General features: G+C 41.8%; 1 protein-coding gene across 1 annotated transcript in view; it reads right to left on the reverse strand.

Annotated features, from left to right (window-relative positions):
- Positions 1-19,526, reverse strand: part of FREM2 (FRAS1 related extracellular matrix 2) — a 123,533-nt gene extending 104,007 nt beyond the window's left edge. Inside the window, exons 1-2 of the mRNA XM_064645815.1 lie at positions 14,251-19,526; positions 10,097-10,186 (exon numbers count right to left, since the gene is read on the reverse strand). Of these exons, the coding sequence (XP_064501885.1) occupies positions 10,097-10,186; positions 14,251-19,408 (5,248 nt within the window). The 5' untranslated portion in view covers positions 19,409-19,526. The remainder of the gene's footprint in view (positions 1-10,096; positions 10,187-14,250) is intronic.
- Positions 19,527-22,032: the final 2,506 nt, after the last annotated feature.

Genomic DNA, 22,032 nt, shown 5'->3' on the forward strand with positions numbered 1-22,032 from the left:
TCGTGCATTTGCCAGAAGAAAAGGTAATGACTAGTTTCCTTTTTATTAGGATCTCATATCTCTATCCAAAAGACTCTCACTGAAATTCTCTCAGGAGTGATGTATTTGAGCACACAGTACAGTAATGATGAGTCAGTTTGAATGGAATTACTGAGATTAAACAGTGTAGACAGTGAATGAATTCAGCACAAAGCCCAGAAAAGTCTTAAAATAATATACAGAGTACTTCAGTGTTTTTTTTAACTGGTTACAGTGTCTTGAGCTCTTGAGACCACAAGCTCTGCCTAAAAAGGAGACATCAGAATAAGAAATCAAATACTTTGAAAGCCCTAAAATAAAATTTTCAAGGTCAAAATAGTTTTAGGGACAGTGAATAACAGCATGCTATTAGTTATGGGAATCTTATCTGGTATGACCTGCTCTGGAACACCACAGTAAGAAGTGAAAAAAATATTCTCAAAGATTTCAGTAATGGAGGTTCAAACCGCAAACCTCTAGGCACAAAGAGGCACTGGGCATTGAATTAGGCTTCAAATGTTATGTTTCTTTAAAGGTATCCTTACAATTCCCTCTCTAATTATTATGTTACATGACAACTACAAAGCTTTAAAGAAGCAGCAAGGTTTGTGATAACAGCATTCCTAGAGTCTTGAAGAAAATGCATGTTATACAGCAAAGTGACAGAAATGCTGTGCTGGTACTTAAGAGTTACTGAGATTGCATTTCTGGCAAACATTCAGGGCAGTGGTGTATCAAGTTGACTGAATTAATGTTTTACTAATGACTTGAACTTAAACAAGCTAAAATCCTTCTTCAGGAAGGGGAAAAAAAATTTGTCTTTCCAAAGAGCTTCCTAAGGACTTACCAATAAATTAAATCCTTTCTAGTACTAAAACCAAAAATGATTTAGTTAAATATGTAGAAGAAAGATTAACTGAAAGGAACCCTAGAGAAAACAAGCCACACTATACCAATCTAAGAAATCCCCATCTAGGCCAAACCCAAACAAAAATCAACCCAGGTCAAATGAATTAACTTACTCTAACAAGATTTTCACTTTGCTTGTATCATTTCTGGTTCTTAACTTCATAGAATCATTTAGGAAAAGACTTCTAAGATCATCAAGTCCAACCATTAACCCACCACTGCCAAATCCACCACTAAACCATGTCCCTAAGTTCCACATCCACATATCTTTTAAATACCTCCAGAGATGGGAATTCAACCACTTCCCTGGACAGCCTGTTCCAATGCCTTCTCCCAGCTGCTTATAGAATATGTCATCTGCCTTTTCATCCTGGTTGGGTGCTCCATAACAGACTCCCACCACAACATCTGCCTTGTCGGCCTTCCCCCGATTCTTATTCATAAACACTCTACCCTATTGTCACCATTGTTAAGCCCTAGACAACCAAAACACACCCTAACCTACTTTGATGCCAATTATAAAGAACAGATCATATAATTTCAGGGAAAATTTGAACAGCATCCAAACAAAATTTGGGCTTATGAAATAAAACTAACATCTTCATTTTTCTAGAAAAAACAAAGAGGTTGATGAGGTAAGAATGGTCCTTATATTACAAGCCTTATACCTAGCAAGGCAAATAGAAGCTTACAACATTGAGAGTATTGTAAATAAAGATGCACAAATTGCAAAACTTTGATGACAACGTATGCCATAATTTTATTTTCTCCATTTTTAATTTAACTTGATTCTTAGTGTATTTCCACATTTATCTTATGTTTTTTCAGAGGTATTTATCCCTCTTTGTATAAGTATCAACCTAATTTTTTGAAAAGTCCAGAAACTTCCTGCATACATTTTATTTACTGCTCACACGCTTTGTGGGAACTCTAGGGGACTCTACATAGTTAACTCACCAGTGAAGTGATAAAAGCTAAACTTACTCTGAGGTCTATTTAAAATCCCTCGAGTAAAACAAGTTGGGAAATTAAACAAACTTAGCTGCTGTGAGCAGGGTTTCTTGACAGCAGCCAGTGTCCCTTCTCTAGAGCCCTTTAGAATATCCAAATCAAAAATATTTGCAACCGACTACCAAGATAATTTCACAAGCTTATTATGGCTCACTTTAGGAATTAGTGTCTTTCTGCAGGTTCTCATGTCACTGGCAATCAGTGTTACTGCTGAGAGTTCTCAATTCTTCTACTTAAGCCTAGTGTGTCTCCTTAATCCCTTTAATTCTTACATTTTGACCTAATTTTACTGCTCATTGTCATGATTCTTTTGCTGATATCTGGGCCCATATTCTATATCATAAGAATATAAAAGCTAAATTGGGGATTATTTTTAAGTAAAAAGCCTGTTAAGTACTTATAGGGCTACCTTGAGCATTATCTTCCTTCCCTCTTATCTGACCAGGTCAAATGAAATCAATGGCACTATTCAGCTCAGTAAAGCGAGCGTGATTCAGCTCCAAGTACTGAACTGGTAAACTTTGTTGTGACTACACTGTTCTTTAAAAGTGTGATTACTCAGCAAGTGATCTCAGTTGGAAACTCGAAAAATATCTATCAACAGGTGATGGCATTTGAGACATTTCCCTTCTATTCAACCAGCCCAACAGTCAAGGTGCTCATTCTACAGGGAAGACAAGACTATTGGCCCTGACTCAAAGAGAATTGGAACGGAATCAAAATCTCCCTGCTCTAAACCCTGATCTAAACCACCAGCCTAAGGGTTAATCTGGAATGCATTGCTCCTAATTGGCCTGTTCAAGCAGTTTTATTCTGTGGAACATTGCAGGCATTAGCAGCAAAGGAGAAATAAAGGGGAAAAAGAGAGGAGGAACAGACACAAAAGAATGAGACAGAATTTTTTGGCCCCGTAGTAACAATACTTAGTTTTAAATGATCAGCTGAGTCCAGGCTATGTTCCAAAGAGTAATTAAGAACTCATATTCTTGGGCAGCAGCAGACAAAAACATAACACAAAACAGGCTAGAATATAAGTGAGGGCACATTAGAGGGAATATGGGTTGAAAACCTCTGAAATGAAGGAAGGAATTGCATCTGAGACTTCCACGTTTGGAAAAAGTGCTCTAACTTCTCTCTAAGAGGCAATTAAAACCACAATTGCCTCTCCTTTTCTAACCCAAGGCAGTATCTAAACTCATTGCTTCAAGTATACTGCTTTGCTTTTGTTAAAAAACGATCAGTAATCCAGGGTGAGGGGCAGAGGAAATCTTTGCTTTTGTATAAAATCACCATTTGAACCCCAATAATTAAAAACAAACAAAAATTCTCTTGCCAAATCAAACAGCTACCTTTATTCCTCACAAAAAAAAATAAAAATCTTGTTTCAGCTTGACAAAGTAGACCTCTCCTATGCATTTATTTGGAGGATAAGGTGATATTCAGGTTAGAAATGGAAAATTCAATAATTTCCCCATTTCGGTCTAAAATGCCATGACAAAGAGACCAATATAAGTAGTACAGAAGACAATGAAAGTCTTTGCACTGAGATTAGTAAGGCTTGTACTAAACTTCCTTTACGCCTCATATAAGCACCTCTTACTCCTGTATTCTTTCACAGATACTATGCTGTAACCTTGCAGCCACATTCACAACAATGTCCCCATGAACTAATTTTTTATTTATAGTAAGGTTTATTTATATATTTATTTTTTTATAGACCTTAGTGTCAAACTAACTATTTAAATCCCTTGGTAATACTTACAGCAAGAAGTGTGACATGGAAAATCGTTTGGGCACCAACCTAAAGTATATTTAAACAGCAGCAACAAGCCTAACAGGCTAGAATTCAATACACTACTTGGCAAATGATGGCAAACATACTGCCAAGCACGTGATGCCCTCGTTTTTAAGCCAAAGATAAATGTAGTTTCTTGGCAAGACTGGTGTGCTCAAATGCCATATGCGAGCTCAAGCAAGGATGCTGCAAATAATTGCCAATGATATTTCACCAGTTTCTTCTTTATGAACTATCAGATATTCAGTCCGAAATGTCTGTTCCCATGTTATTATTATAGCTCACCCAGGAAAACACATCAGTATTTTTGCTTTGAAAAGCAGCACTGACAACCTTTTTAGTTTAATAATTAAACTCAGGCATGTAATATTATTCTCTCACAAATGAATAAAGCATACAAGAATGGTGAAATTAATAAAAAACCATTTTTTTTAGCAAAATGAAGGACGACAGATAAAATAATTGTATTTCACAAACTTAATGGAGAGTTTTCTCTAAGCAGTGAAACAGTGATTCTTCAATTAACAAAATTTCTTGCATAAATGTATTTGGGAAAAGTCTATGAAGTTGTCTTAGAAAATAGGTTTAAAGGCTAACTTTGGGGAATTGTTTTGAAAGATTCTTGCTTCAGTGAGGATTTAACCAAATGTTAGTACAGGAAAATGCAGAGCTGTGTTAAGGCATTTAGGGATCTGTAATGAAAAGTTTAAATAAGATTTAACTAATGATGTAAATCACCAGTTTTAGTGAGCCTTGGCTTTGCGATTCTTTGGCTTTAAGTCAGAAAAGCTGCCCAAAGAGCCTGAAATAAAACAATTCTTGTTCCCCTAGTGATCCTCGCATTCCTAAAACAGCCATGAGAATCTGTTATTTCTTTCCCTTTGAAACCATTCTACCCTTGAGGCACGGTAGTGCAAGATACCGCTTAGCAGTCCTAAAGAAACAGTTTGGAGGACTCCACTTAAGCACTGAGTAGAGAAAGAAGTTAGGTAAGGGAGGGACAGATTACAGTTCAAATTAAGGCTGAATAGGAAATGGATTTTTCCCTTGCACAATCTTGGGGTTTTTTTCTGAATGCTCCAGATCCAAAAGGTCCAAAGCAGGGTAATCTCATTTTTTTACTCAGAACAGGAAAACTTAATGGAACTGACTAATTAAAAAAAATATTAGGATGACACTAGCCTCTTGCAACAAAAAATACTGAGGTTCAAAACAAGAACCTCTTCCATGGGTGCTGCAATCCTGGTTGACAGCTTCTCAAACTTCAGAAGACAGACAGGGCAGGAGGAAGAACAAACAAGGCAAACTACTGCAATGAGAGCACTAAAGGAACAAGCAGGTCAAGAACGTCTTCTTTTAAAAATACTTGGGAGCAGACCACTTTTTATAAGAGATAAACATTCTTTTACTGACTATACATGACCCGATCTTGAACATTTCAGAGTTATCTACAAAACCTAACTGGATAAAAAAATTCTCTTATGTGAATCAAAAAAGAATACAACAATAGTCCTTTACAGAGAAACTGCTCTCTAACTGGCATTCAGCACACTGCTGCAGTAGTACTGTTACCCCAGAACCGATACCTGTTGCTGGGCCAGGAATGTATTTGACTTTGATACTGCCTCTGGAGGCATGGAGTTTGTGCTGGGGTTTGAGTTTAGTGCCAGCTTTGGGGTATGTTTGTTTTACTCTACACAATCAGCAGAATCTGGCAAAAAAATTGCCTTAAACCAGTTCAACCAGTTTCAGATTGTTTGAAACAGCACATTTCATGAGAAAATACCTTCTGCAGGTTGGATAGGTGGGCATTAGATCCATATTCTTATTCATCTATTATGACTTACTGCAGTGACATTTAGAAATCTCAGACAAACAGAGAAAATAACGAGAAGGTTAACAATATACTTCAGTTTTAACTGTACATTTTCAGTGCACAGTTCATGTAAGGAGTAGAAAAGTCTCAGACCACACACAAGGGATGTAGTGCGAAACTGTAGCGTGCAGTTTTCTGAAACAGGCACAAGAGTTCAACACACTGGAGCTAACTTCTCTGTCAACTTTCATTCCGTAAGGATTAGAGCCATTTTGCACAGCTAAAGCACCAACTCTATGTGTATATTTGGCAGTGCCATACATACACAATTTTCTCGAGCTTCCAGACTTGCTGCAGACACTGCAGCTTCCATTAAAATTATCAGATATAATTTACTATATGAGTTTGTTTTTCACTAAAGGCTCAAGGATTTTCAACTGGCTGTTTTCTTCAGTCTAGTGAGTCTTTCAATAATGTACCAACTTACATACCAGAAATATGTCCAGGAGTTCAACTATCAGTCTGGATTTGCATTTTTTTACCTTCCCAGGGGGAAAAATCCTGCTTTCCCTGCCTTCTGATAGCATTCATTCCTTTATTAATTATTGAATTAAGAATTTAATAATGAAAACATCAGGATTCACCACTATCACGTTTGCTCTTGCTAAGAAGAGTTTTTTCTCTACCTTCTTAATGGAATGTAGAGACCACTCTTGAGGAAAGTGATTCAACTCAGACTATTTCACAACCTTTGTGAAAAACAAAATTTCATACTTCCTCCATGGTTTTGCTAAAATGGACTCATAACACTTTTTCAGTAAACATGTTTTCAGTATCAACAGGTGTACATATACTTATTTTAAGACCAAAATTTAAAACAAAATGGAAAGTAAATTGTTAATATCAACTAAAGTAGTTTCTTTCAAAACATCACACAGCTAACTCAGGAGCATCCCATATACTCCACTGTCTTCTTGTTCTCAGTATAACAGAAATGCATGGGCTCACACACTTTATAGAAGATCATCATTTATCCTCAGCTAAATCCCTATATATGAAGAATAAAAATACTTTCTACCTTTAAAGAACTTTTGTGCTAATAAATAGCCAAATTGTGTTCAATTTATTCTACTTTTTAATTACTCTTATAAGAAATGCCATTTAAAGCCACAAAACCCTTACAGCCATACATTTGCAGGTAATTGATGCTGACCATAGGACTCTTTCAGAGCTTTAAAACTCAACCAGTTCTTTCTGGTGAAACCTCTAATTTTGATTTGAATACAGAAGGCCTATGCTCTCACTTGTGAATTACAGTTCTGAGGGCTTTCTTTCCTTTAAGTGGCCTTCCTTTCTCTTCATATTGATCCCATTTCTGTCCTCTTTAGTTATAATCAGAAAGTTTATCATGAGACAGCCATAATGCCTGAGCTAGTCTTCATTTGTCTATACTGCAGTTTTCTCCTCTGGCCACCAAGCAACCAACCTGGTATTGGCACCCTATTTCATGCTTTCAGATCCTAGGTCACGATTTGGTATGCAGCATGGCACTCACTCCCACTGTGAGAAATGGAGCAGGCAAGGGGCCAAGAGCTGGCAGAGTGCTGACTTGGCTCTTTTCACCTCACTTACCCACCTGGTCTGCTGTTGCCCTAACTTGCTCACTAGAAATGCTACCACATGTTAGACAATAAACAAAATTCCAGATCCACAACAAAGTTCATACCAGAGCAGTTTGATGACTCCTTGTACTTGTTCTCCAGGCAATTGCCTGAGATAACTGACTCAGGCCACAATCAAGACTATCATCATTTAAGAGGCTCACAAAAAGCCTTCTGCATTTGTTTTTGTAAGTCATGGTACAATGAGTAGGGCAGATCAACTGTCAGAAGATGGAGCTAGGAAAAGACATGCTCTTTTTCTCCTAATTGCAGTTCACAGACCATGAACAAATATATGGCAAGACATGTAGAAAAGTATTTTGCAGGCAACACTATAGGTATGGGGCAAAATCAACTTTCTGCTGCATGTCATGTGAAGAGATCAGAAATTGGCGTTGTATGTTTCTCTCACTGAGGCATGAAAGCAGCGGAAGATATAAAATACATGGAGCACAATATGTGCCTTATTTTAGGGTTTTCTACTTATTTGGATAGCATTAGCTGAATTACGAACACATATTCATTCATTGAATCACTTTTTGAAATCCTTCTTGATTTGAACTGGATCACTTATAGACTGTCACACAATTCAGCTTAAGTGAAGTCCCACTTATTTAATTTATAGTGTTAGGCATTGTATGGTAGCACAAACATGTTACTACTGCAAAATTCCTGATACAGGAGACAAAAGTCTGAAGTGTGCCTTTCTACAGTAAGTGTTGATCACCTGTGCTGCATCTTTCACTCAGCTCATGTGTAGTCTCTTAGTATGATCTGGCTTAAAATCAAAAAAACTAAACAATAGTCTTGGTACCACTGAAAGTCTGCCAAAATATACTTGAGCTGCAAAACACTGGCTTTGATGTCTTTATGAGGAGGGTGGGAATATAGCTGGATTAAATTGCTATATTTTTCACCTGTTACAGATTCTAAAGACACTGTTAAGAAATTTGAGTTATTTCAGACAGACAATTACTAATGTTTTGTTCACAACTTCATCAATTTTAAATGCAGCTTTACTATCTTCAGTTAAGCAGAAAATCAGAAATACTCTGAAACGCAACACAGCTCATTTTTCACTGTGTCAACAAACAGCCTCAGGAAAGAAAAGACCATCTTACCATCTAGCTAAGTAGACTGTAAGACAGTAACGTTGCAAGTTCCAAAGGCTCTAAAAAATCAGCAAGCATCTTGTTATCATAATGATTCTTTGTATTATGAAAAACAGCACTGTGTTACAATTGACAGGCTGTTACAGGTCTGCTAAATAGAAGCAGATGTGGCAGGTAAACTTTTCAAGGAAAGAAAAATTCTTGGTATAGAGTTGGAATATATTAAGTGCGATTTACTTTAACTACATATTTGCCACTATGAAGTGTTAAATAGAATGGAGAAAAGTCCCACAAATGTTGGGTTGTCAAGGGGCAACTCAGTTTTAAGAATTGATGTTAAACAGCCTCTTGAGAGCAAACTGTCTTCAGCTTTAATTAGTCTCATCACATGAAACCTCAAAAGATCTCAAGGTTCATGAGTATTTGTTCACCTACTAGAAGAACAATTTAAAAGTCATGAACAGTGTCACTGTGCGGTGACATTTGTCATAAGAAAGTGATGGTAACGCTGTGAAAATATAGCATCCCATGTTCCATTATCTTTACTTAGCTTTAAGTTTCTCTAATCTATATCTCAGTTAAAAGAAAACATTTATGGAAAATAAGTCAAGTGTTACAAACTCTTATCTCACTACTTGGTCTCTGATGTCGCAAAGATTTGCAAAGACATTTTCAAAAGTCTCTAGAGGAATATACTGTCTCTTCTATGCTTGTCCAGCACAATGGAGAGGTGAACATGCTTCAATATCCCACTCCCAGCAATGGTAGATGGTGACAAAACTGTTCAATATGTGACAGACAGGACAAATCCCTGTTCACTGATCTTAAAACCCTTAATTGGCTGTGCTTCTTGTGAAGCAGTAACACAAGCTGAGTAACGCAGGCTGACAATAAGCTAATTAGAAGCTTTTTTTTCTAAGAAGTATATTATTAAATTAACTAATAAAATTCATTGTCAATTCCTCATAGAGCTATGTATCACATATTAAGAAAGTATTAAAGTAACATAATCTAAACACCTGTTACCAGGAATATCTATATTTAGGAATATCCACCTCAAGTACAGACTTTGGATGGAAAAAAGCCTGTTAATGTATTTGGTTTACCCTTTAAACTGTTCTTTTTACTTTAAAAACAAACAAACAAACAATCTACATATTTTTTCCTCAAATGAGTGCATGCCAGTATTCTCACTTGTATATTTCCTTTTGCATCTGCCACAATCCCACAAAACAATATTAGTCAGGAGAATTCACATCAGTCCCCTGACAAAAATCTGTGACAAGCCATTGAGGATTTTGTTAAGTAGGTAGAATAAAGACTTGAACTCTACACAACAGGTACATTAATGTTTTCATAGGAATAGTCTTATAGCTGAAACCTTTAAAAAGGTAGACAACAATAACAACAAATCAAAATTTAGAAAGTTTCTCAAGATAAAGACTTAGGAGAATTTACGTGTAAAGAGCCTGGACAGGGAATACAAAAGTAAACTACAGAAAACCCTGGTATCTAAGTAGACTTACAGAATTTCACTTTCTTGATAGAGTAGGTTGAGGTTTTTTTTCATTAGATGCAATTATCATTTCATCAACTCCTCTCTTTTTAATGACCAGAAATAGTTCAAAATACAGGAAAGGCATAACAAAAATCATATTCCAGCAGGTTACATAGCCTTCCTTCAATTAAATTCAGTGTTCTTCAACTCCCCAAAAATACTTAAACTCTTTGTCTTTAAAAAAACAACAAAATCACAGATCGTAGGAGTACTCACCACCATCTTCAACGATGAAATGAAAAATGTCACTGGTGGCATTGTCACCCCCTCGTAAGACATAGCATATCTTCATATCATCTATATCAGCTGGAAAGAGTCAGGAAAAATAGATTTTATTTAAAATGCTGAAGAGAGAGGTTGAGGTTCTCCAGCAGAACTGAGGAATTCCACAATTAACAGTGTTGAAGTTTTACAGATATCATTCACTCTCCCTTTCTTTACTTCCCCCTCTCCAGTGCCCTCTTTCTTTTAACTTGTATTTACAAAAAGAATTGAAGGGGAATTTACAAACATGGGCTCAACAGTCAGAACTACTTCAATTTTTTAGTCATTTCTTCTCTTAAACAGAAGCGTATCTCCACTATAATATTGATTCTGTCATTCTTCAACCTAAAAAGTATTGTAGAGGACATTTACAGGGATTGATTGTTTTAATAAACAGATGCAATTAAAGTAAACAGACAAGACTTCAGTAAGAAAAAAATGTGATGTACAATTTTGAATCATCAATTGCAATAAAGTATGAAAAAGGCAAACAAATATTTATTAATATTGTGTTTTCTGGTTTCCTTGAATACTGATGAGAAACCTACAACACGTAAAAAACTAATTTTTGTCACTTTCTTTGAAAGACTGCTCTTGGTAAAAAATTCACATCTGATACCTTTTTCAAGAAAAGGAGTTAGAAATTAATAGTGTTTAAGTGCACCTCAAGTACCACCCAAGTTCTCTTCTGATGTCAGGGTGGATGCATGAGTTAAAAGAAGCCAAACCACTTTTGTTAAAGCTTCACAAAATCTTCAGTTCCAAAAGTAACCAGACATCATCTACGGCAAACAAGAGCACTATCAGCAAATATATGTAACTGAAGAATCTCTTCCATAAATGTTTGAAAGTTAAAGATCAAAAATTCATGAGGCTGTAAAGAGGATGCAAACAAATACCTCTTCATGCCAGTGGAGCAAATAAACCTTTCATCCTGCAAATACACAAGTACTCAGCCCTGCTCATGTGGGTAGCCTTATCAAAATCCATCATTCCAGCATATATAAAGATAAATACTTAAACCAGTGTTTGCAGGACTAGGACCAACTCATAAGAAAAAAAGCTACTTGTCATCCAAATATCTTAATTTTGCCAGAATAACTGCAAAGGAATGACCTATTTTCTCTTCATTAAGAACATGTTCAGGGTCACCTGAGCATATATCAAAACTTGTCTAGTTGTAAGTGCAATTCATTTCTGTGTAACTACAGTGACTGCTAAAAATTAATTTTATATTGGAATTCTCTAACATAATTCTGAAATATATTCAACATAATTTTCTATTTCAAAAATATAATTATCTCCACTAGCATAAGACAGAAAGCTGTGTGCTAAACAATTGCTCCTCCCTCTCTTTCAGTTACAAGCAATATGAAAAACCAGACTGCTCATGATACTTGCACACAATGAATCTTGTTTCACCACTGTTGCCTTACTCAGTGTGGTCAGGCTGCCTATTCATACAACCACAGGCACAAATCCAAGAAATGGGAGTGTGAGGTGGTAGAGTATTAGGATGGACTTCATGAACTACTGAGCAGCTTTCAAAATTTATCTGCATGAGACCCTGAACAGTCTCATCTGACTTCAAAGTTGTCCCAGTTTTGAGTAGGGGTTGGACCAAATGACATCCAGAGGTCCCTTCCAACATAAATTGGAAGACTCTGATCAAGTTTTACAAGCCCCATAAGAACCCACACATGTTGATGAAACTCGAATTATTCAGCATTTTAAAAGAGGTGGCCCACGGCAGGATGAAAGGCCTAAAAAGGGGAAAAATCAAAACATAAAAAGAAAGTGTATAAGAGCAGGTCCGATTGTCAATACAGAGGCTTCCCGAAGTCAGTTGCAAAATCTGCACTTACACAGGGATTATTAACAATATGACAAAAGAGGGTCTTGTTTACTTCTGCCCTGAACATTAGATAATTATTTGTCTCAGTATAGCATAAGCACGAAAGATGCATAAATTCACTACTCTGGATTTGACAGTGTTAAATGTTTGCATGTTAATGGTAGTGGGCCACAAGGCGAGGGGCAACAGTGAACTACACACGGAGTTGTTTCATATTACTTCTCCAAACTGTAGCATTCTAAGTTCAGCCAAGAATTTTTGTCTCCCTGACACTCACAACCTCTCTCATACACAAAGCAGCTACAGACAACAGGGCATATCAGGAAAAAGGAAAGGAAAGGAAAAGATTGTACCCTTTAATCCATGACTTTTGCTCCCACATTATTCTACAATTTCCAGAAAGGTCTGTCTCCCTGTCCTCAGAAGATCCCTTATGTAAGCTTGATGATTTCTACCTTCCATGCAGCCTTTACAGGCATCTCTTCTCCCTCAAGTGCTTTCATAAGACATTTTCATGTTTGCTTCATAAAATACAAACCATTATAAAAAGTATTCAGGAAGCTGAGAAGATACCACAGAAATAACACAGATGCTCAGGAGATATTTGCTTACAGGTGTCAGAGGACAAAATTGTTCAAGAAATGGGTATTTCTTAAAAACATTCTTCAATCCAACACAAATTAAGAGTGCTTGTGCCAGTACTTTCAGGGAACCTGTGAAGTTACATCGCTTTCTGGGGATTCTCACCAGCTTTAAAGCCAATTTTTCCTAAGGGCTGCCTGCTTCTTACCCAGCTTAGGCAACCCTAGGATATTAAGATAGCCTGCATGAAGACCAGTTAGCACGCCACATGGTTGGACTGCCAATTCAAAGCCAAGTAATAACTTCATTTTAGTCATCAGCCAAATGTACACCTGGCCACATGGCACAAGAGAGAATGGAATACATACCTCTCCCGAGTGCTCCTCCCCCCCAAAAAAAACAAAAGGGATATTACTGTGCTATGCAGTGGTCTGCTTTCAAGGAACACCTGTTTAATAATTCTACATTCTTCAGTGTAAAAGGAAACTCATTTAAAAAAGTAATAATCTGTTTATTTGCTCACTTCCTTTCTCTTCTGTTTCTCACTTACTCTGGCAATACTCTCAATATTACTCACAGTTCACTACTGAAGCCTTACTTAAGGAGCTGTGCTGGTTCCCAAAGCTTCTTGGACATCTTTTGATTCCTTCTCATCCTCTTTTCTGCACTAACACTGCAAAACTTAAGACAACCCATCCATCTGAAAGTTCATCAGGACTGTTTGAAAGATTTGGTACATTGCTACAGCCAAGACTGTAACATGGGTATGTACCAGTATGGGCTCTGTGAAATGAAATACAGCCAATTGCAGGTGTTCATTTCAAGCCTTACTACCTACACAGCTCAGCCTGGCTGGGCCCCTTTAACTTTGAGTGTCCATGCTGTTGTGCTGTCTGCTTATTCCATAGCTGCAGAAGGCTGCAAAAACACTCATTTAATTGTTAATTAACAGCCTTTAACTGATTGAGAAGTACCTGGAAAATTCTCTGGAGGATAGCTAATGCTCCCATTTCAATTGAAATTACTTCACGGCCTGTTGAGGCTTTATTTCAGAACATATGACACATGTGGGGTTTGCCTTATTTATAACACCTAATATTTTAGTTCCATGTAAAAAGTACAACTGACATAATTTTAAAACATTTACATTACCTTTTAATTTACCATAAACACTTTGTGGTTAAGATTTGTGTAATTAAGGCAACAATTGTACTCATAATATATTATTTCCCCATTGGTTAGGAAAGTATTTTGCTTTTACAGTTGAATGTACTCAGACTGTATAGTGACTGATATCCTAGCCATGGTATGACCATTAGTTAATAATAGCTTGGCCACTCCTATAGCATTTCGTAAATAAATCTGATTAAAGAAAGCACTGTCTCTAAAGATGTGCAGTCCAATTCTGCTATCAAAAATTCTATCACTGATAGAAACTCCAAATCACAGTTATCTGGACTAAGCTCTTCAAAGCAAAGAAGTGCTTATCCAGCAGACCCCATTTCCTGTTTATAGCTGTCACAGATGCAATAAATAATAAACAGACATAAAAAATAAAGAAGCCATTATAAATAAACTGTTGGACAGTTTCTCCCATCAATCATTATAGAGTTTATAATGAAAAAGAATGTTTCCAGTGATCAAATGAAAGCACGAAGTATTGTAATACCTTGGGTGAACTGGCTGATGCTATGGTTGCCTTTCCCTAGGTGGATCAGGAAGCCATGGCGTGGACCCTCTGTGATTCTGATCTTAAGAGTAACATGCAAACTGTCCCTGTCTTCCACTTTGAGCACCTTGTTGGTAATCAGAAACCCGACGTGACCTGTGGCCAGGATACGAAGAGTCTGAGCACCCTTATTTATTACAACTTGAGGTACACTGTTGTCCACAGCCATTATTCGAATCTTCATAGTCTGAGGCTTCCTTGTTTCAAACACAGTGTTGGGGAAGACATAGAAATCAGTATGAGTGCCATCTGTAACAGTGAAAGAAAAACTATCTTCAAATGATTCTGTGCCATCATGTTTGTAGCTGATTAGATTTTCATTTAGATCTTGTTTAGTGAAGGTGGTGACTGGTTTGGAGTTATTGAACATGATCTGACCATGAACTGGTATTTGAGTGATGATAAATTTCAGCAATGCATCAGGTGTATCTCTGTCTTCTGCAGTCAGTTCAAATGGGGTTATCAGTTTGTATTCATTTTCACTCACTACAAGATTATGGATTGTGACAACAGGTTTCTTATTGTCCACATCGCTAATGGAAATTCTGAAAGTACGAAACACGGGGTTATAGCCATCAGTCACCTCAAACTCAAAGCTGTCCATTTTCACCTCATCTTCTGAAGTGTGAATGTAATAGACTTTATTGCCTGCTAATAGGAGTTGAGTAAAAGTGGAGATGGGTACCCCAGGTTGATCTGTGCATTCAAGATGACCACGAACAGGTGCTCTGGTAATAGTGAAAACTAAGTTCTCATCTGGACTATTCAGGTCACTGGTGCTGAGCAAATCAGTAGTAAGAGTTACCTTCCCTCCTTCCTTCAAAGAAACTCCTTTGCTGATTACATCTGGGAAGACAATATCAATGCTACCTATTGTCACATAAAAGTAGCGGTCAATGAGAGGATTTATTCCATCCGTCACATCAAACTTGATAAGATCACGAACTCCTTGTCGGCCAAAATGCATATATCGAATCAAGTTTCTATCCACTTCATCTTGGGTGAAGTTCATTCCCAGGGTGATATTCTCAACTCCACCTGAAGGCTTTATTCTCTGCAAGAGGCCTTGTCCCGGTCCATATCTTATAATATATGTCAAGGTTTTGTCTTCAGAATCAAGATCAGTAGCCTTCAATATTCTGTTATTAATAGTTCTAGTTTCCCCTATTTCAATCTCCAAACCATCATTGATGGCCATTCTGGGTGTCTCATCATCTACAGGAATAACCATGATGAATACTGTTTTCCTAACGGTATGTTTACCATCTGTGAGCTTCACCTCAAAACTGTCCATCTTTGTCTCAGAGTCATCATGTTCATAGAGTATGTTGGAGCTCTCTGTTATCTGATCCAAAGTGAAGCTCTCCACGAGGACAGTTCCATTGACCAGCTGGTTCACAATGTGGCCGTGCCTGGGAACGCTAGTGATTGTGAACGTTAACTCATCAGCAGGGACGTCTGCATCAACGGCGTTGAGGATGGGGGTATCAATAACCAGGCTCATGCCTTCCATCACAACAAACTCTCGCACAAAGATTTCAGGCTCTTCATCATTGATGGGCATAATAACAATGGGGAAAAACTGCCTCTGGGAAAAGTTAATGCCATCAGAACAGCGGAAAGCAAATCTGTCTTCGACAGGCTCTACACCTTTATGTATACTTTGGACATAAAAAATATGCCCTTGACGGAGGTCTTTCAAGGTAAAAGCACTTATAGCTACACCTGCCCTAGATTTTTCAGACCCTGGGGCAGGAGAGATGTTCTCTACATATCCAGATGTGGGCTGAGCAACAATTGTGCAGAGTATATCATCACTTGGAGTATCCACATCTTCAGCCCTGAGGTAAGCAGAAGTAATGACCCGTTTGTCACCTTCTGTTACCATGAATTGCTCCCCCACAAAAATCTCTGGGGCTTGACTGTCAACAGGAAGAATGGTCACCACAACTGAAACTCCCTGAACAACATTGCCCCTGACACTCCACTTCTCAGACAGGTCGGATAAGGTAAGGTTGAAGGCATCTTCCTTGGGCAGAAGGCCTATTTCGCCACCAGTGTGCGCATATACCACAGCACCATCCAGCAGATCTCTCTGGGAAAATCTCTCTGCAGGCACTCCTTGAACCAGGATGCTCCCATGCCGAGGAGGATCCTCTACAATGAAGGTTAACATTAAGTCATCTGTATCCTCATCGGTACCTTGAATGACATTAGCAGTGATTTCAGCAGCACCATTCTCCAGCACATCTAGGTAGGAACCAAGAGTGCCCGGGGGCAGTCGAAGTGTAGGAACCTCATCATCAACTGGGTGCACATTCATTTTCAGTGTGATGGGCACAAAATGAACCCCATCACTCACATCAAGCCTGCAGGTATCACTGTTGGTCTCAGCTCCATTGTGCACATACACCACCCTCCCTTGTCTGATATCCTCCAGGCCAAAGACACCTCCTGGAACCAGACGGTACCCGGAAAGCTGCAACTGGCCATACCGAGGAACCTGGGTCAAGATAAATCTCAGATGGGCAAGTTCTGTGTCCGTGTCACTAGCATCCAGCTCAGTTGGACGAAGGACATGGCTGCCTCCCTCAGGCAAAGTGAAGCCAGTATTAGTGATTTCAGGAGGCTGGTTATCCACAGGCTGCAGGTAGATGGTGAACGTCCCTTTGGCTGCATTGCCAGCTGCATCTTGCACTAGATACTGAAACTGAATCAAATGAGGAGCCACCCCCAGCTCTTCCTGTGGGGGGCGGTATGAGATCTTGTGGTGATTGATCTGGGCTTGGGTGAAGTGAGTAACTTCTACAGAGTGATCCTCAGTCAGTACAAGGGATCCAAGGCGAGCTCCATGTACATCTGGAGGGTGGTTGGTGTCAGTGTCAGTGGGGGGCTGTGTTACTGTGTAGCGGAGTTCACGGTCCCCTGAATCCTGATCTGTGTAACACAAGTGCTTCCTCCGCAGGGGGGTCACCTGCTGTTCTGCAACTATTAAATGCAGGCTGCTGCTACTATGCAGCTCTGGGGCTAATCTGTCAACGGGATGTACCCGGATCACAAAAGTCTGTGGCCCTGAGCGGTTGGGTGGGTCATTGTCATCCTGGACTCTAAAGACAAACTGGTCCAACACAACCCCAGGGCCAGGGCTGTGAGCCCCAAAGTGCTGGTAATAGAGATGCCCTTCTACAATGTCCTGTTGCAGCCACTCTCTCACTGGCTTTTCATAGATGAGGGAGCTCCCTGCTAAAGCTGGCATCCTCCTCCAAGAAAAGCCCTCATCTTCTTCCTCCTCTTCCCAGCCAGGAGGTGGTTGTGCTTGACGAAGGAGGAGCTGCCCAGCAGTTGGGCCAGACTCCACTATGAAGAGCAGGATGGCATCCTGCGAGTCAATGTCAGTGGCACTAAGAGCACGGGTGGTGATGGGCACTGTTTCACCCTCAGCCATGGCAAGCCCAGTGTTAGCATTAAGTAGGGGTGGCTGGTCATCAATGGGCACCAGGGTAATGGGGAAAAGGAACTCAACGCGATGGCGAGAGGCACCGTCTTCCAACCGCAGCACTAGGTTGTCACTGAGTGGAGACTCACTGCCATCATGCTGGTAAATGACCCAGCCTGCTGCCAGCTCAGCCACGGTGAAATGTTTACGGGGGGCAGTAGATCCTGGTGTGTCCTCCAGGAGAGTGAGGTGGCCATGCCTCAGCCCTGCCACCACGCTCACCTGCACCTGCTCAAGGTCATCCTCGTCACTGATCACCAGGTTAGGGCTGGGACCTGGGCCTGAGAGAGGCCGCGACTGACCCTCATAGAGCACAAGGCCAGTGTTGCGGGTCACCACGGGTGCCAGGGTGTTCATTGGCTTCACCACAATCACAAAGGCAAAGGGCTCTGAGGCGGCACCCTCTGGGTCCAATACCTCCAGCTCAAGCTCGAAAAGCCGCTCTTGATCCGAGTCCTCCATGGGCGGCTGGTAGGCAATGCGCAGCTCCCTCACATCCCGCTGGCTGAAGGAGGTGACAGGCAAGCTCCGGTCGTCTGTACTGACCATGTGGCCCTGGCCAGGGCCAAAGGGAGAGGTGATGTTGAAGAGCAGCAGGTCTGGTGGCGACTCAGCATCCTCAGCTGACAGCATGTCAGGTGTGAGGGCCGTGAGGACAAACTGGTCCACCTCCATCATTAGCATGGCCAAGAAGCTGGGTTTGGGGGCCACATTCTCAGTCCCGGCCCGGATCCGCACGAGCACCTGGAAGTACTCGCGCTTCAGCAGCGCCCCGCCGCCCGCCGCCTCCCGCAGCTCCGCCACCAGTGGCAACAGGTCGCGGTTCGGGGACCCGCCGGCTGCCGTGTGCCGGTAACGCAGCCCCAGGCGCAGGAACTCCTCGCAGTCCCACATCGAGGAAGGCACCGGGACGCCCCCCGCCGCCTCCCCGCCCGCGCTCACGGCCGCCGGGGGGTAGTTGAGGATTTCTCCGTAGCGGGGCAGCCCGGCCAGCAGCGGCAGCAGCCCCACCCGGCAGCGCTGCCGGCCCGGCTCGAAGGCAAACTCCAGGCTGCGGGCGTCCAGCGGGTTGCTGGTGCCCCGCAGGCGCTCCACAATGAGGGGCAGGTTGCGGGTGACGATCTCCAGCTGGGTGAAGAGCACCTCCACCTCCAGCACCAGGGGCAGCACCAGGGAGCGGCTCGGCGAGTCGTAGCGCAGCTGCAGGCGGACGCGGTCCCGCGCGGGGCTGCGGCCGCCCAGGTGCGAGTACTGCACCTCGCGGGCGCCGAAGTCGCAGGGGAAGCGTCGGGGGCTCAGGTGGCCCGGGCGCTGCCACAGCGGGTCCTCGTCCAGCACGGTGAGGTGGCACCGATCACCCGGCTGCACCTGCAGCACCAGGTCCCGCGCGGGGTCCAGCCAGGCGGAGCGGCCCAGGGGCACCCGCAGCCCGCGGTTGGCCACCACCACGGGGGCCGCCTCCGGCGACCACGGCGAGGAGACCGCGGCGCTGCTCCCTGGCGGTGGCTCCGGCGCCCCAGCCCAGGCGCAGCCGGCCAACAGCAGCAGCGGCGGCAGCAAGCCGACCAGCGGCCGCCGCGGCGCGGCGGAGAAAGTTTGCATCGTCCTTGCCGGCAGAGCGAAGCGCCGGGAGCCTCCGGCAGCGGCCAAGTCGTAGCGCCGGTCCCGCCGCCGGCGCGGCCCACCCAGCCCGCTCGCCCCGCGCTCACGCCGCGCTCTGCGAGCGACGCCCCCGCTCCGGAGGGGAGCCCCGCGAACCAGCGAGCCCCGCCCTGGCGCCTCCGGGCGGCCAATGGGCACACGCAGGGGGCGAGGCCGCCGTGCGCGATTGGGCGGAGCGGTGTGTCAATCATGCAAGTTACGGGGAGGAACGCGGCTTCCCCGCCCTCCTTCCCGCGGCCGCCCGGCAGGTTGCGGAGGACAAGGCGGCGGGAGAACCGAGCCCTGGCCGTGCGGGAGCCGGGGGGCGGCGGGCACGGATCACCCTGCCGGCGGCTGCCACGGGAAGGGCGCTGCGGCCCCCACCCGGAGCCCTCATGTCAGGGGGAGGGCGGTGCTGCTGGCGCGCACCGGAGGAGCGCACCTCCGCCGGCCCCGGGAGTAGCGGGAGCGGCACCGCCGCCCCCTCCCCTGCACTGAGCTTGGGGCACAACTAGAGCTGGGCTGTCCCCTCATCGCTGCCGGGAAGGACTCGGGGTTTCCCTTCCTCTCGGCGGCTGCCCGGGGGCCGAGCCTGGATAACGGGTCAGCGAGAAAGGTGCCCGAGGGAAAACGGGGTGTGCACGGCAGGAGGGGAAGCGCCCGGGGCTGCCGCCGGGGCGGCGTGGAGCCCTGCCCGACTGCACCGCCGCTCCGTGCGCCGGGAAGGGAATGGATAAGTATCCCCGGGGCAAAACACTTCAGTTGATATCCAGTTTCACTCCTCGGAGGTGACTGGTCACAGCGGCGGGTGAAATAAAGCTTCACGCTATATCTGCCACCTTGTGCCTGCAGTTAAAAGCGCATTTATAAGAGCCCAGGCTTGCAGGAGTTCTTTGCCTTTTAAAATTCCTGATAGCAGATTCTGAGTTTTGATTCATCGTTTTGCACAGCTTCTAGAATTCTTTCATGTTAATGAAATGCCTGTTTTTGAAAAAGGTTTCTAATAATAGAAAAGCGAAAAATACTACAAAGAGACAGATTCATAGACAACCCAAGAGTATTTAGAAATTACTTGTGTAAATTTGTGATGCCTTCTTTTAAAATAAGTCTTTTAAGTTATCCTTCGGTGGTGGACCAACATTATGGCATGTGATATTGTTGTCTGTATGGAAAACTTGAATTTGGAATTTGAATTTTGCAAGTGTGGGTAAGGTCAGCCACACTTATATTTAAGTATTCTTTCCAAGAAATAATTTAGCTTGGGTAGGGGGACATCAGTGGACATCTACACCCAATTCTACAAAACTGGATTATTGTAATTTGTGAGATACTTTGTATTCAATTATTTACATTCTTGTGTAATACTGCTAAAAGCTATTTAGTTAAATAAGTCTGTACAGAATTCTGGATTTGGACACTGCTGCAGGAGGTAGTAATTTTAGTAGTTAGAGATCTAGCAACTTGAGTGACATTAATACCATTTCTCTACCCTTATGAGGCATTCATCCTGGATTTCAGCAAATTAATGTCTTATTTCTTAGCCTCAAAGGAAGATATTTCAGTACAAAAAGTTGAGTCCCAGGACCAAGGATCCCATAGTTTCACAAATATAGTGTTAGTATCTCTTTTTGTCAGGGATTACAGTATGCAGGGTGGAATGACTGGAAGTGCCCAGGTATAATGGTTTACTGTCAAGTCCTGAGCTCTGTTTTAAAACAAACAAGTAAGTTTAAAAAAACCAACAATCACCAAACAACCAAAATCAAGTGACCCAGAACACGCGGCTTGAGGTAGCATCAGGGCTGTCTGCCTGCGTGATCATGAAGAGTTTAAATTATTAATCTAAATTATTAACTTATTGCTGTATTTCCAAATTTACTACAGCAAAATGAAGTTTTACAGAAACAACATCCAGTAGAAATCTTCACATTTATTGACTTCCAGGGAGAAAGATTTTCCAAACTCCCTTTTGCAGAGTTTGCCACTCAAACTACATGTATGTGCATATATTGTATGGAGAGAGAATTAGTTAGAAAGGGTAATAAAGCACTTACAAATAGCATCTAGCTTTTTTATTTGTTGTTCTAGCAGAAGAAAAATAACCAAAAATATCAAATGAAAAGTGCTCTTTTTTCCCAGTTTTTAGTACTCCTAGACTATGAAGTATAGCAAGTAAGCGTGCACCTTCAAAATATTTTCTCTTTAGTGATGGTATGTTTTGAACTATGTTTGTAACATAGAAATCTCTTCAATATTTGTTGTGATGTTTATGAAGAGACCATATGTGAGACATCTCTTTTCAATCAGTAAAGAGAGTTAGAGAAATATGGTGGATGAAAGAATAGCTTTTGAAATACCTGTGTTGAAAGTGAATGGCAAAGGACATTCCAACAGTTAAATTTTTGAGCTATTTAGCTGCTTTCTGAAAAAAAAAATAATTAAAAAGTATTAAAAGGAGGACATTGACCCATCTCTAATACAGAAATTTCTTATTTTCAGCAGACACGGAGTTTGATTCTTTGACCTCTGTTGTCTCAGTCATGAAGTTGTAAATTTCCATGTAAAAACAGCAGAAGTCCTCTTTG

This window comes from Pseudopipra pipra, chromosome 2, assembly GCF_036250125.1.
Source record: "Pseudopipra pipra isolate bDixPip1 chromosome 2, bDixPip1.hap1, whole genome shotgun sequence".
In the NCBI taxonomy this organism is placed as follows: Eukaryota; Metazoa; Chordata; class Aves; order Passeriformes; family Pipridae; genus Pseudopipra; species Pseudopipra pipra.